The sequence below is a fragment of the Trichechus manatus genome, unplaced genomic scaffold, assembly GCF_000243295.1.
Source record: "Trichechus manatus latirostris isolate Lorelei unplaced genomic scaffold, TriManLat1.0 scaffold00191, whole genome shotgun sequence".
NCBI classification, from domain to species: Eukaryota; Metazoa; Chordata; class Mammalia; order Sirenia; family Trichechidae; genus Trichechus; species Trichechus manatus.
Window position 1 is genome coordinate 3,069,769 of NW_004444127.1, and position 14,653 is coordinate 3,084,421.

Genomic DNA, 14,653 nt, shown 5'->3' on the forward strand with positions numbered 1-14,653 from the left:
TCCAGAAAATTCCTCCTCTGTTTTTAGGAGGACAAAAGCGCTTTGATTTTAACTCCTCTGAAAACATTTCTGTCGTAAATGGCTTTCACATTGACTTTTAGTCCCTGGAGCTAGGGAGGAGAAGCAACAGGATTTGCTTCTAAGTGGAACTCTTTTCATTTCTACCATCAAAAGGGAAAACAATCCTGTACTAGCCTTTGGTTGATGTAAGTTATATAAGTCCATATAGTCCAAGGAAGGAATCTTTTAGTAAGATCAGGATAAGTGGGTAGAAGAAACCCATTGCTGTCGAGTCGATTCTGACTCAGGTGACCCTATATGACAGAGTAGAAGCAGACTGCCACAGCTTTTCTCCTGTGGAGCGGCTGGTGGGTTTGAACCGCCAACCTTTGGTTAGCAACTTTTGGTTTGGTTAATCACTTGTGCCACCAGGGCACTTTGTGTAGAAAAAGGAAAGGAGAATACAGAGCTGAAAAGATGGCTGATCTTAATGTTAGTCTGGTTGTTTTTTCTTTCCAGTGTAATATGTACTTAATTATGATTGGTATTTTGAAAACAGTGCCAGAAATTGGCATGTATTATCTTACAATTCATGGTCAGTTTTGGCCATTACTTAGAGAAATAGTTTCCGAGTTGGATGAACTGTTGATGAAGCACTGATTTTATTTTCACATCTTTTTGGGTGGTTGGGGAATGTTTGCAGTAGTTGATGTTAGCTTTGGGACCCACTCATATAGATAGAACAGATGCAGTCATATATATATAGAAGAAATCACGGAATGTAAGCATCTCATTCATTGGACTTTAGGCTGGAAAATGTGGTGAAACCTTAGATGACTATTGTCAAATGAAGACTCGAGTACAGCTTACATTAAATGTATTTGCTTTACAAACTTCAATAGACTACCAGGACTTCAGGAATAGTTTTTTGAAGCACCCATTTTCATTAATTTTAGGTAACTCCCTCATATTTTCCTGAGGGATGAAACTATGACCAAGAGGCAAATGACAACCTTGGCAGCAACTTCATGGAATTGCTTTTTGGCAGCACATTCATCACTTTTGGTTTTCTTGTTCTCACTGCTCCAGAAGAAAGTATTTTTCTGATTTATTTTGGATGGTAAATGGAAACGCTGAGTTGGAAGCTTTTATGTGAAGTGTGCCAGGATGTCATTGTCATACCTAAAGACAAAACTCAGGGAAGGGGTACAAGCATTTGTTGAGCACCTACTGTATAAGAAGCTCTGCCCTATGTTCTTTACTGAAGTTATGTCAGTTAATACCACTAACAACCCTTTGAGATAGGCTTTTAAGAAAATACGTTATCAGGTGTGTACAATGTGCCAGGCACTGTGGTGTTCTATATGCCTCATCTAATTTAATTCTCACAACCCTGTTATGGAGGTGCTATTATTATCCCCATTTTACAATGAGGGAGTAGGTTTGGAGAGTAATTTGCTCAAGATCACACAGCTAGAAAGTGGTGGGGCTGAGACTGGAATTCAGGTCTCTCTGAATTCTGAAACCCGAGTTCTTAACCCGTAGTTCTTAAACCACGGGATGCATAAGAAGCACCAAGGGTGCTTGTTAAAAATGACTGGCCTCTAGTTAGAAATTTGAGGTCGCTCAGTCTGGGATGGGCCTATAAATCTGCATTTTAACAGAGCACCCCAGATGATTTTGATCAAGGAGTTAGTTTACCATACTTTAAGAAACAGAATTGAATTATATTGCCTTCCACACGCAAGAAAAAAGAAAACAGGTGCAGATTGTTAAGTAACTGCCCAAGACTTAGCTACCAAAAACAGAGCCACAATTCAAACCCAGGTCTGTCTAATTGTAATGCAAGCCCATGATTAATTCATGCATTTCCCAGACACAACAAATACAGAAAACGTGATTTCTAATAAATTAAGTCACGAAGGTTTCATAGTCTTATTATTTACCTTATTTGCATAAGGTTAATAACTTATGTATATACAGTACTGAAATTTTCAAGGTTCTTGAACTTTCTGAGTGATTTTTTCTAAGAACAGAGTTTTCTTTCCGACCAAACCACACTTCAGGCATGGAATCACTGACTCCCTGAGATACATTTCTGAGACATGCAGAAGAGTAGAAGAAGGTGGAAGTAGATGAGAAAACTTCCAGGTTGTATCTGCTAAATGGTACTAACGCTTCTTTTTAACCTTAAGTCTCATCACCTAAACAAGAATGAAGGGTAGATGCATATACTAACAGCCAGTCAGATGAAAGGAGATTGTGTTCTGCATCATCTCCCATTCTGCCCTTTGAGACCATAACTCAGGGCCAGCAGATTTGGTGTGCCTACGCTATACTTCCTAGTGAGGAGCCAACACCTTGATTAACTTACATGGCTTCCTACTGAGATTGGGATACCTTTTGTGTTTTTATCTCTCTCACTTTCTCTTTCCCTCTTGCTTTTTGTTTGCAGCTCAGCAACATGTCCTTACGTACATGGAGGATGCTGTGTGCCAGCTGCTAGAGAACAAGGAGGATATTAGCCAATATGGCATTGCCAGGTTCTTCACTGAATAGTAAGTACATGAATGCTTTGCCCATAGGGTGAGCCCAGATGAGGCCCTTGGAAGCAGGCAGGGTACGTGAAGAATAGAGCAGGACAGTGCTGATTATGTAGTGGCAGTGAATGCTTAGTTTTTGTATGTTGGCTGAGGGCTGCCCAAATATGTTTTAGAGCATGCCTGTGGTGCAGCTAGTTCTGTCCAGTGATATGTCTCATGAATGATTATGACTACAGTAGCTCAACAACTGCTTATTTTATCTATTAGATCTATTTCTTTAGATACCTCTTATAATTTTCAGCTTTCTCCTTTTATTCAGAATATTCACACTGATTTCCTTTAGTGGGTGTTCCTTTTAGCCTGTGTTTTCATGGCTTCTCTCGTGGAAATGTTTAGGGTGGTGGTCCTCTGCAATTTTCTGACTACAGGTTGTTGTCTCAGTAACTTAATAACTTAAGAGTATTTCTAGAGGCAGAACATCTTTCATAGATATATCTTTGAAGGTTCATGCTTCTTTGTAAAGTAGATTCAGAGTGTGTAAAAGTCAAAATGATTACTACTTTATCATTTTTGAATGTCACACAACTGTGTTTAGGCTGAATGTGATAACCACTTTAGAACACCTTGATCTTCATGAAAGGATGTGCTAAAGAAATACAAAACATTATTTTTACTACCAGTATTCCATCACTGTATAATCATTTGAGTTCTCTTTTCTTTTTTGCTGATTTATTAAGAATATTATAAGAAAAGAAGAGTAACTCTTACAGGATTCCATTTAAAATGAAGCACAAGCTCAAATCTATCCTCATTGAAAATAGACTTTTTCCTTTATATTCCTCAGAGGCTCCTTGGAGATCAGATGACTGTTCTAATGGCCTAAACTTGGGTTGCTGTTAGGGGAATTCTTGACTCTCCTTAGCTCTTTTTTCTGATCTGTAAGTCTTGTAAATAAAATCTGGATTTCTTCATGGGTGGAAAGGAGGAGTGTGCTGTCACAGTATAGGGAGAGCAATTAGGGTCACATAACAATGTATATATAAATTTTTGTATGAGAGACTAGCTTGAATTATAAACTTTCACTTAAAGTACAACAATAAAAAAAAAATCTGGATTTCTTATAGATTGGAATTTCAAGTTCCTGGGAAAAACAGGATTTCTGGGAGCACAGCTGGTCCTCTTTTCCCAGTTTTCTGAAGGAGGATGAAGTAGAGAAAGGAATCTTACTTGTTTTCATGGTGTGGGCTGAAGCAAATGCGGTGGGGGAATAGAGACTGAGATTTAATAGCCTTGCTTGCTTTTACATAACTGACAAGCCTAGGGGTTAAATTTCTAGGCCATATAATCTGTGCCAGCACTCTTGTGGCTGCTTGCCAAGTGAAATATGACTTTTCTTCTTTTTGCCTTTTTTTCATTTTAAACCCCTCCCCCCCAATCTCCTTTATAAGTCTCTTCCCTATTACACTGGTCCTTTAGGGTAGACATCATTTCTTCTTCATCTTTGTATTCCCAGCGCCTGGCACAATAATTAGCGTATAATAGGTATTCGGTGAATATTTGTTGACTCTACAACTGTATCTGTATTTTAAGTTATTGTGTACTATTTATTCTTATTTTTGATCTTGTTTATAATGACTTTCTCTGGTTTTTGATTCTTTTTTTTTTAATGCAGATTCTCTATTAGTAGCACAGTTTTGATTGAGAAGAAGGTTAATAGTTAAACAATTTTCGTTTGATCTGTAAGCTGTTTTTTCAAGAGATTTACATTTTATTCTAATGTGGTTCTGATATTCTGTAACAACACACTATCCTAGGAGCTTAGGGCTTATAGTTGCTTAGCAAATAGTTTTTATCTTGCATGGCATCTATAATTTATGGTAATGGCTGCTTAGAGTTCTGTACTGTAGAAGAAGCCTGTGCCCTTATCCAGGAAGGCTCAGTGGACAAAGAGACCTGTGATTGATTAGTAATGTCAGCCACAGGGGCAGGAAGGAACATTGGTGACAGGATCATCTGGGACTTTTCTAAAATAAACCTAAAGTAAGTCATTATTGTTTTATGCTCTGAATCATATTTGAGTAAAATCAAAACGTAAAAGAATTGGAGCCATTAGCCTCTAAAACGTTCTTTTAAGCAATGTCAGACTAAAAGTATTAAACAGCAGTATTTTCTATAATTAAATCATTCAGTAATTTTTCACTCACACTGGTTATAAGCATTATGTTGTTGTTGTTAGTTGGTTCCAGCTCGTAGCGATCCTGTGCACAACAGAACGAAACACTGCCCAGTCCTGCATCATCCTCACAATCATTGCTATGTCTGAGCCCATTGTATGTTTTTGATTCTTTTTGATAAAGCCGTTTAACAAGCTGTGTACCATATGGGTAGCAAAAGTGAACCCCACTGGTCTTATGTAACTGATCCTCAACTCTAAAAAGCCAATAGTCTTATAACAGCTTCAAAATGCTATTGACTGTAGCTTTTATCAATCAGTACACTGTCGAAAAAATCTTAACATTTTCCACAGTGCTGATAGAATTCTAGTTGCCAAGTGAGCTGTTTCTTGTCCCCAGGAAACTAAAAATTACATTAACGTGTGTGAGTGGAATATACCTGACAGTTATGCCTGGAGCAAGTCATTTTGAGAAGCTCCCAAAACTTTGTTTTTAAAAAAAGCCTTGAGAGTTGTGGATGTATGATGGAATAGGAAGTAGTATTTGGTAGACAAGATCTGCATGGTAGAAGCTTCTCATTTTACTTTGATTGATTCTGAATTTGATTTATCTAGTGAAAACTCTTCTCTTTCAGGGCTCAGTTTTGTATTGATTCAAAAGACAAGCATAATGAAATGAAAGGAGCACTACCCTAGGAGGAAGAAGAACTTCTTATAAGTCCTAGCTCTAGAACCTTGGGCAAATTTCTAAATTGTCCGGGCCTTAGTTGCCTCATCTTTGAAATGCGTATGATAAAGGCTTACATGCTAATAATAACAACAACAACAATAGTAATACAATTGTAACAGGCCACTAGAACAGTTCTTTGAGGTAGGTACTACTATTATCTCTGTTTTATAGACGAGGAAACTGAGGCTCGGAAAGGTGAAATAGCTTCTTCAAATTCCCAAGTGACAGAATCAAGAATGAAGTCTGGTTTGCAATATTATAAAGTCACTATTTACCATTCCAAGTCACTATACTGCATAAGGTTGCTGGAAGCCTAACCAGATATTTTGAGATCTCCTCTAGCTATAATTTCTACAATTCTTTGAATTCTACCTTACAAACTACATTCTACAAAGCATATCACATAGCCTTGTCTGGTGAGCTCAGTTCATTGCCATTTAAGTGTTTAGTATTGACCTTTTGAGGGATGTAAGTGGAGCTGACTCTAAACAACAAGAAGCGTGATATTTTTCAAACATGTAAGCTATACACTGTAAATTCTCAGTTTCAAGTTCACACTTTGAGATTTTCATACATCTAATGATGGACAATTTACCTTTAAATGATGATAAAAGTATTCTTTGAAATTATCTTTTGAAGGCTTTTCTGCTGATTTTCTTCATGGGTCTGCTTGCCCTCTCACCTGTGCTGTCAGCTTTGGTTTTTGGTGTTTTCCAACAAGTCAGTGATTGTCCCAGCAAATGTGGATAAGCTGTAAAACATGAGTAACTGAGCTGTACTGTGTATATGTCTGTTAAGACTGTGAGCTCTTTAGATCATATTCCTCTGGACACTCTTGAAAGGTTACTAAATCCCAGAGGATTTTCTTTTATGTTGTATGCAACGTCTACCTCTGGATGTTGTCCTTTAACCAGAGGAAGGTAAAAGGAATTAATATTTAGAGGTGCTGCTGTATAATAGACTGAGCGTCAGCACCTGGTCAGTACCTCTGAAGAAGTACGTCCAAGAAAATGAGGCTAGTGTAGCTGTAGCTTAGAAACCACACGAGAGTGTGACCAGGTTCTTATGGTAAGGATAAAATGAGAAATGTGGCTTTTTAAGACACTGGAAAATAATGATGAGAGAAACACAGGCTGACACCTGAGAATTCCTATCAGAATTGGAAGCCATTCCTCACAGGCTAAATTGATAGTTTCGGCACTGTGGCATCAGGGAGCTTGACCTTCACATACTAATATAGAAAAGAATGATACTCTGTGGCCTTGGTTGGTGGGCCTGGACAGCTCTTTCTTATGATAAATTGTCTTGTTTTTGTTTTTTTAAATGATGATTTTAGCTTCTTGGTGAAATTTTCATGATGACCATTTTGGTTGTAAGGAAAAGAAGTACACAGATTACTTTCATGGATGGAGATTTATTTTAAGGATACATGAGAACACATCATGTATACTAGGCAAGGTGTACTAGGCAATGGGGATATAATAGTAAACCAGACAAATAAGGACCTTGCCCTCATGGACCTAGTGTTTTAGTGAGAGAGAGAGTCCATGAACAAGTGAACTGATGATGATGATCATAGTAGCTAATAGTTAATATATACTTACTATGTGCTATGTCATGTTCTAAAGATATAAAATTTAATCCTCACAATGCTTTGAGTTAAGTATTAGTATTATCCTCATTTTACACATTAGGAAATTTGGGCACACAAAAGTAACATTCCCAAAGTTACATAGCTGGTAACTTTAACAAGAAAAATAGCAAAAAAATAACTGGGGTAATGTGATATATGGGATGGCCAGGGAAGGCTTCTTGGAGGAGATGGTATTTGAGATGATATTAGCCCTGGAAATCATCCCAGCGAGAGAGCTAATACGTTATCTTGGCTCATGTGACCCACGTTCTCTTTGTTCACATTGATTTTCTAGGCTTTCTGTGTTTGAAAAAGATAATTTGATTCCATTTGCTACTACTCAGTATTGAGTACCTTTAATAGGCAGTGTTCCTCCCTCATGCCTTGCTCGTGTATAATAATTGAAAGTAATAAAATAATTAGCAATAAAAAGTATTTGTATTATCTAATATATAATACAAATGTGGAGATGGAAATCTTCGTTAGTTTTTAGGAAAGGAACATTAATAATTCCATTTTGATACATATTAATCATCAGAATTTGGTTGGAAAGTTACATCCTTTTTTTATATACTCTTGGAGTAAAAAGTACCAGTATCAAATTCCTTTTTTACTGTTTTGATTAGAAGAAATCCATGAGATATGAATTTCATTAATTCACTATTGGAGAAAAAAAAGAAAGTATTAATAGTGCATATTTGTAAATTGCTTAAAATGTACCTCTAATGAAAACAATCTGATTATAAAATATGTATTGTTTTTTCTTTTTTTAAACAGGTATTTTTTTTTAAGCCTTATGAAAAGATGACCTACTTCCTTTCCTAAGTAATCTAGAACAATCAGGGCATAGTTGGCAAATTTTTTAGGATTATTCATCATTTAGCATTTAAGTCATGTTGTTTGGGGTTCTTCTTGTGCCCATAGTAATGGAGGAGCAGAGATTTTGAGCAATAAGAAACACATCAGAACAAACCAGGACTTCACTGATTTCCAGGTTTTTAGCTTTGACTGAGGGATGGACTTGAACAGACTTCTCTGAACCATTTCTGCTCTGTGTTTTCCCTACTTATTGTTAAATTGAGCCAAAATGTGGTGTGGTGAAGTAATGGTGACTAATCCTATTACAGGCTTCTTCAAAAGGGGTAATGCTTCTCCCCACTTCCCCTGCCTTTTTTCCATAGTTCAGTTCTTAGCTGGAGTTGACACATTGTAACAGAAAATAACCCATTTCTCATTGTCAGCATCTGGATTCTCATAGACTCAGATAATTGCCAGGAATAGATTTTGCCTTGAATTAAAGCGATCCTATCCTCACTGTTACTGGACCAGGCACTTTGTTAAAACATCATTTGTGAAATCTATAGAGGATTCTGGTTCTTTTCTGTTTTACCAGAGGTATGCTATAGCAAAAGAACTGTGGGGAGTCATAATGGTAAGTTTAGAGTCATCAAAATCTATTTTGAAACTTTAAAAAGCCAGATTCATTGAGGATACAAGAAGTGGCCTGTTTGCTTAGAATCCATATCTCTTCTTCAATGCCTTCATGTTATGATTACAGGAAACCATCCAGCAGCACTTGACCTGGTAACTGAGGAAGCGATTTCACAGCGCACTGGTCCCCTGGCTCATTTAGAAGTCAGAGTCAAAGGTTACAGAAGTAATAATTGGGCCCAGATTCTCCCAACCCTTCCCTTCTACAAGTTAAGAGAAATTTAGCTGTTGTGAAAGTGTGCACTAAGAACTCCATCCTTGGCTGAAGTATTCTCAAAACCTAGTGATATTATTTCTGTTCTCATGGGAACTGTTTTTGCAGCTAGCTCATATGAAATATAGGTATAATTCTCCACACTAAAATACCCCTTAGAGAAATTACTTGATTTATTTCAATTTATAAATAATGTAAAGGATCTTTACTTGGTCCAAGCCCTGATACTCCTTCTCTGCCACCACTCTGATAATTCCCTGAGTATTCCTCTGGCAATCAGGTAGATACACACAAATCTGAATGAATATATCAGTAGTGCTGTTAGTTTTATAAAGTAGCCCATAAGATGTTGGGCAATAAAACACTTTAATTTTAATTCCTCCTGTAATTTGCTAAGAGTTCTAGAAGATTCGTAGTGCTGGCTGACACAAGCCTGGCACAAGAGCAGGAAAAAGTGATACAGTCTGGCACCTTTAACCAGAAGATCTTTCATTACTAAGGTGGGGGTGGAAAAGATAGAACAGAATGGGGAGGGACCGTTAGGATTTTGGCAGCCACACAAAGGTTCTTCTTCCCTGAGAAAAGCAGAATCAAAGTCAAATGAAGCTCCCCTCTGCTCCTGTGATTTGCTGAGACATTTGTCTGTCTCTGAGCTTCCACCACCATGGCAGGTGCATCTTTACAGTCAATGACTTCCCCACAAAGCAAATTGTTTCTCAGGATCCCTCAAGAGGGGTCATGTCCAACCAATTTCCTGTTTGAGGCCATAACTGTGATTCCTTTCTTCAACTACTAGATGTGCTTCTGACCAGCAAAGCAGAAACCATCTTATCAGAAAATGACATGAGCGCTTTAATTTATTTGAGGACATGTTGGTTCCAGGATTGGTGAGTTCCAGGGCTGCAACAGTAGGTAATACAATGATGAGAGAAGTTTAGGAAAAACTTTATTTCTCGGGTGGCCATAGAAGCAGCCTTGAATTCATCCCTTTGTCTTTAAATAATATCAACAATAAATGTCTTTGTTAATGTCCTTGTGTTATAGTTTTCCAAGTCTAGATCATTGCGAGGAATGATAATACCTATGTCATAGAGTTGGTGTGCATGTCAAATGAAATGATGTGCAAAATGTCTGGCTATATATGATTTGTTTTCATCAGGTCTCATTCCCCTTTAGCTCCAGTTTTATGGGATTTTTGCTTCTCTCCTACTTCGTGGATCTCTTGGAAGGTGATAGCCTTCCTTTTCTTTGTCTTTAAGTGGCATTAGATTTGAAGATCTTGAGGACTTCTATTCTCTCTTGTTTTCTGTAACACTTCTTGTTTACCCTACATTTTGTGTACTTTTTGGAGATTAAAAACATTTGATGATTTCCTCCATGACTATTAGCCACTTAGCGTTAGCCACTGCACTCATTTGGTTCACTCAGAGAATAGCCTAAGAAAGCTTTTTAGCTTTTTGTTTTTTTCAACTGTAAATCATTTCTTCACTTCCTGTCTGTACCCTCTTTTCTCCAGCTGCCAAGATTTAAAAAACTCAAGATATAATAGAAGACCTGAGTAAGTCAAGTCTAACCAACTTGCATCCTTCCTTCTCTTAGTTTTAGTGATGTGCTCAGGGTAATGAAAAGCAGACATTCCCTCCTGAGGTCATTGCTCCTCATGCTGGCAGCCTGCTCCAGGAAGCTGTTTATCTGTGCTTGCTGAGCCAAGCTCCAGCCTCTGAACAGTTGGAATGTATTGAGAAACCACAGAGCCCAAAAAGAGAGCATTACACAGGCAGTTCCAGGCAGGGAGAGGATATTTACACCACACAAGCTGCAGTTTACGTATGTGGGGATAATGGTCCATTTGCACACTCTCATACTTCACTTTCTCTGCAATATATGTGCCCTCTCAAGGGAGTTTAACCAAGAGAACTGTACTGCTATGCCCAAATTGCTCTGAACATATGTTAATTTGCCATAAGGAAAAAGAGGTGCTGTAGAAAATTGATGTAAAAAACCAACCTTTAAAGTTAGTGTTTATCTGAGTCAAATTTGATGTTTAGAATCTTAACCGCACGTACCTGACCTGTAAAGCACCAAAAAACTCTGCTCCTTGCATGATTTTTTCAACTAAATATAGTTCTTCGTCCATTTACCAAATCAAATATTGTTATAGAGCTTCAAATGTGCCCAGTATCAGTAGGAATATAAGATATGGTCACTTGCCTGTGAGGAGATATAATCTAGTTGAGTAGATAATGCTTATTGATTGGCAAAGAATTAGAGAACAATACAAGACTTCTATATAATGGCATTAAGTAGTAGGGCCCAGTGCTCCGATAATTGAGAGTAAGAAGAAAAAATAATGAGTACTGTTGTCGTTAGGTGCCATTGAGTTGGTTCCGAGTCATAGCAACCCTGTGTACAACAGAACAAAACACTGCCTGGTTCTGCGCCATTCTCACAATCATTGCTATGTTTGAGCCCATTGTTGCAGCCACTGTGTCAATCCATCTCCTTGAGGGTCTTCCTTTTTTTCAGTGACGCTCTACTTTACCAAACATAGTATCCTTCTCCAGGGACTTGTCCCTCCAGGTAACACATCCAAAGTACATGAGACAAAGTCTTGCCATCCCAACTTCTAAGGAACATTCTGGTTGTACTTCTTCCAAGACAGATTTGTTTGTTCTTCTGGTAGTCCATGGTATATTCAATATTCTTTGCCAACACCATAATTCAAACGTATCAATTCTTCTTAGGGTCTTCCTTATTCACTGCCTCATATGCATACGAAAGCTGGACAATGAATAAGGAATAGGTACTAGAGTAGTAAAAAGGAGCCCTGGTGGTGCAGTGGTTAAGCACTCCACTGCTAGCCAAAGGGTCAGCTGGTTGAACCTACCAGTGGCTCTTCGGGGAAAAGACCTGGTGATCTCCTCCCGTAAAGATTTAGCCTAGAAAACTGGCAGTTCTGCTCCATCCTATAGTGATCCTGTATGATCTATAGGATCACTATGAGTTGGAATTGATTCGATGGCACACAGCAACAACAGAGTAGTTAAATTAGGCATCATAGAGAAGTTTGCCTTGACCTGGAAAGGTGAGTAGAATTTGGATAAGCAAAAAAGAAGGGAGGCATATTTTTATATGATATGAAAGCACTGTAGCATACTCTCTAAGACCACAGACTTTGGAGTCAGACAGATCTATGTTTGAGGGCCCTGCCACTTAAACTAGGATGTGATCTTGGGCAGGTTGCTAAGCCTCATCTATAAAATAGAGATGATTCCATGGTCATTGGAAGGATTAAATGAGATAATGAGTGTTTAATAAATGGTAGTTATTGCCACTGTTGCTGTTCATTCAACAAGTTTTTACTGAGTACCTATATGTTAGTATCGTAGGCGCTAAGGATACAGCAATGAACAAAACAGAAAAAAAATCCCAACCCTCATGGAGCTTCCATTCTGAAACCGTTTCATCTTATTTTTATATAGTAATTTTAAACTTACAAAAATGTAAAAAATAATCTAGAGTTCCCATCACTTTCACTCAGTTGTCACTAATCTTAACATCTGCTATAACCATAGTATAATTATCAAAATCGTAAAACGTAACATCAATTCAAAGCTATTAACTAATCTATAGACCTTTGTAAAAATGGCTTGGGGGCAGTGTCTGACCTCCTTCAGCCCCACGTGGGGGAGGGAAAACCAAGATCAACAGCCCAAGGCTGATTCTTACGAGACAGAAGTCAGACATGCCTTCTTTCTCTGCCATTTTTACCAACTCTGACACCAACCATCCCTCCCACAGCACTCTCTACTGGGTTCCATAATTTATTGCAATGGCCACACAGAACTTACAGAATTACAGGGAGTCGCTATGAATAGGAACCGACTCGACGCACCTAACAACATAATTCTCATGATTATGGGGTTTATTAGGGAAGTAACAGTTACAATTCAGGCTCAGGAATACTCAGGGTACAGTTCTTCCGTCAGGGTAGCCTCTTCACAACCGTGCTCACAGGCATGGCGCTCCTTGGCCCTAGGCCTCTCCCCAAAGGCACTCAGCTTTCTCTCTCTGTGGGCTGGGAAGCCCATCATGCTGTCTCCTGCTGCCTGGTCTCTGCTGCCAGCTCTCCCCTGCCACTCTGTTTCTCACTGTCTTCAGGGTTATAGCTCTTTCTCTCTGTCTCTCGGTCTTCTGCTTCCAGGAGTTTCTCAGCACAGGGATCCTGGGTCCAAAGGACATGCTCTCTGCTCCTGGCTGTTCTTTCTTGGTGGTGGTAGGATCTTTCCTCTCTGCTCTGGAATTGGCTCTCTTTTAAGGCAAAACTGACCAGTTGCCTTGGTAGGCCACAATTACCCTATCACACAGTTGCACTCAATCACTTGGGTAGATGTTACAAGACCATGCCTGAAAAGGCCACACACAAAAGTAATTAATCCACCACAACCTTATTCGGATTTTCACTTTCAGGTTGAAGAGTGGTTTTATTCTGATATAAATTCTGGATTGGCAGTTATTTTCTTTTAACATTTTGAAGATATCGTTATTGTTTTCTAGTTTCCTCTGCACTTCTGTTGTTGTTGTTGTTGTTGTTGTTGTTGTTAGGTGTCGTTGAGTCAGTTCCAACTCATAGTGTCCCTATGTGCAACAGAATGAAACACTCCTGGTCCTGCAACATCCTCACAATTGTTGTTATCCTTGAGCCCATTGTTGCAGCCACTGTGTCAATCCATCTCCTTGAAGGCCTTCCTCTTTTTCGCTAACCCTCTACTTTACCAAGCATGATGTCCTTCTCCAGGAACTGATTCCTCCTGATAACATGTCTAAAATCTGTGACATGTAGTCTCGCCATCCTTGCTTCTAAGGAACATTCTGGTTGTACTTCTACCAAAATAGATTTGTTCGTTCTTTTTTGCAGTCCGTAGTATGTTCTATATTCTTTGCCAGCACCACAGTTCAAAGGCGTCAGTTCTTCTTCGGTCTTCCTTATTCATTGCCCAGCTTTCGCGTGCATATGAGGCGATTGAAAACAACATGGCTTGGATCAGGTGCACTTTGTCTTCAAGGTGACTTCTTTGCTTTTTAACACTTTAAAGAGGTCTTTTGCAGCAGATTTGTCCTATGCAATGTGTCATTTGATTTCTTGACTGCTGCTTCCATGGGTGTTGATTGTGGAATCCAAGTAAAATGAAATCCTTGAGTTCAATCTTTTCTTCTCAGCACAGGAATCCCATTTATCATAATGTTGCTTATTGGTCCAGTTGTGAGGATTTTTGTTTTCTTTGTGTTGAGACATAATCCATGCTGAAGGCTGTGGTCTTTGATCTTCATCAGTAAGTTCTTCAAGTCCTCTTCACTTTCAGCGAGCCAGGTTGTGTCATCTGCATAACGCAGGTTGTTAATGAGTCTTCCTCCAATCCTGATGCCCTATTCTTCTTCATATAGTCTAGCTTCTCAGATTATTTGCTCAGCATACAAATTGAGTGGGTATGGTGAAAGGATACAACCCTGACATACACCTCTCCTGACTAAACTATGCAGTATGCCCTTGTTCTGTTCAAATGACTGCCTCTTGATCTATCTACAGGTTCCTCACGAGCACAATTAAGTGTTCTGAAATTCCCATTCTTTGCAATGTTATCCATAATTCGTTATGATCCACACAGTCGAATGCCTTTGCATAGTCAATAAAATACAGTTAAACATCTTTCTGGTATTCCCTGCTTTCAGCCAGGATCCATCTGATATCAGCAATGATAACTCTGGTTCCATGTCCTCTTCTGAATCTGGCTTGAATTTCTGGCAGTTCCCTGTCAATGTACTGCTGTAACCGCTTTTTATTATTATTATTATTGTTGTAATTAAATGA

General features: G+C 38.6%; 1 protein-coding gene across 2 annotated transcripts in view; it reads left to right on the forward strand.

Annotated features, from left to right (window-relative positions):
• CSTPP1 (centriolar satellite-associated tubulin polyglutamylase complex regulator 1) overlaps positions 1-14,653 on the forward strand; it is a 204,363-nt gene that overhangs the window by 52,185 nt on the left and 137,525 nt on the right. The window contains exon 2 of one of the 2 annotated variants that reach the window (XM_004387679.1): positions 2,456-2,558. The exons of the other annotated variant lie outside the window; for it this stretch is intronic. Coding sequence (XP_004387736.1) covers positions 2,456-2,558 — 103 coding nt within the window. The remainder of the gene's footprint in view (positions 1-2,455; positions 2,559-14,653) is intronic. 2 annotated transcript variants of the gene reach the window in all.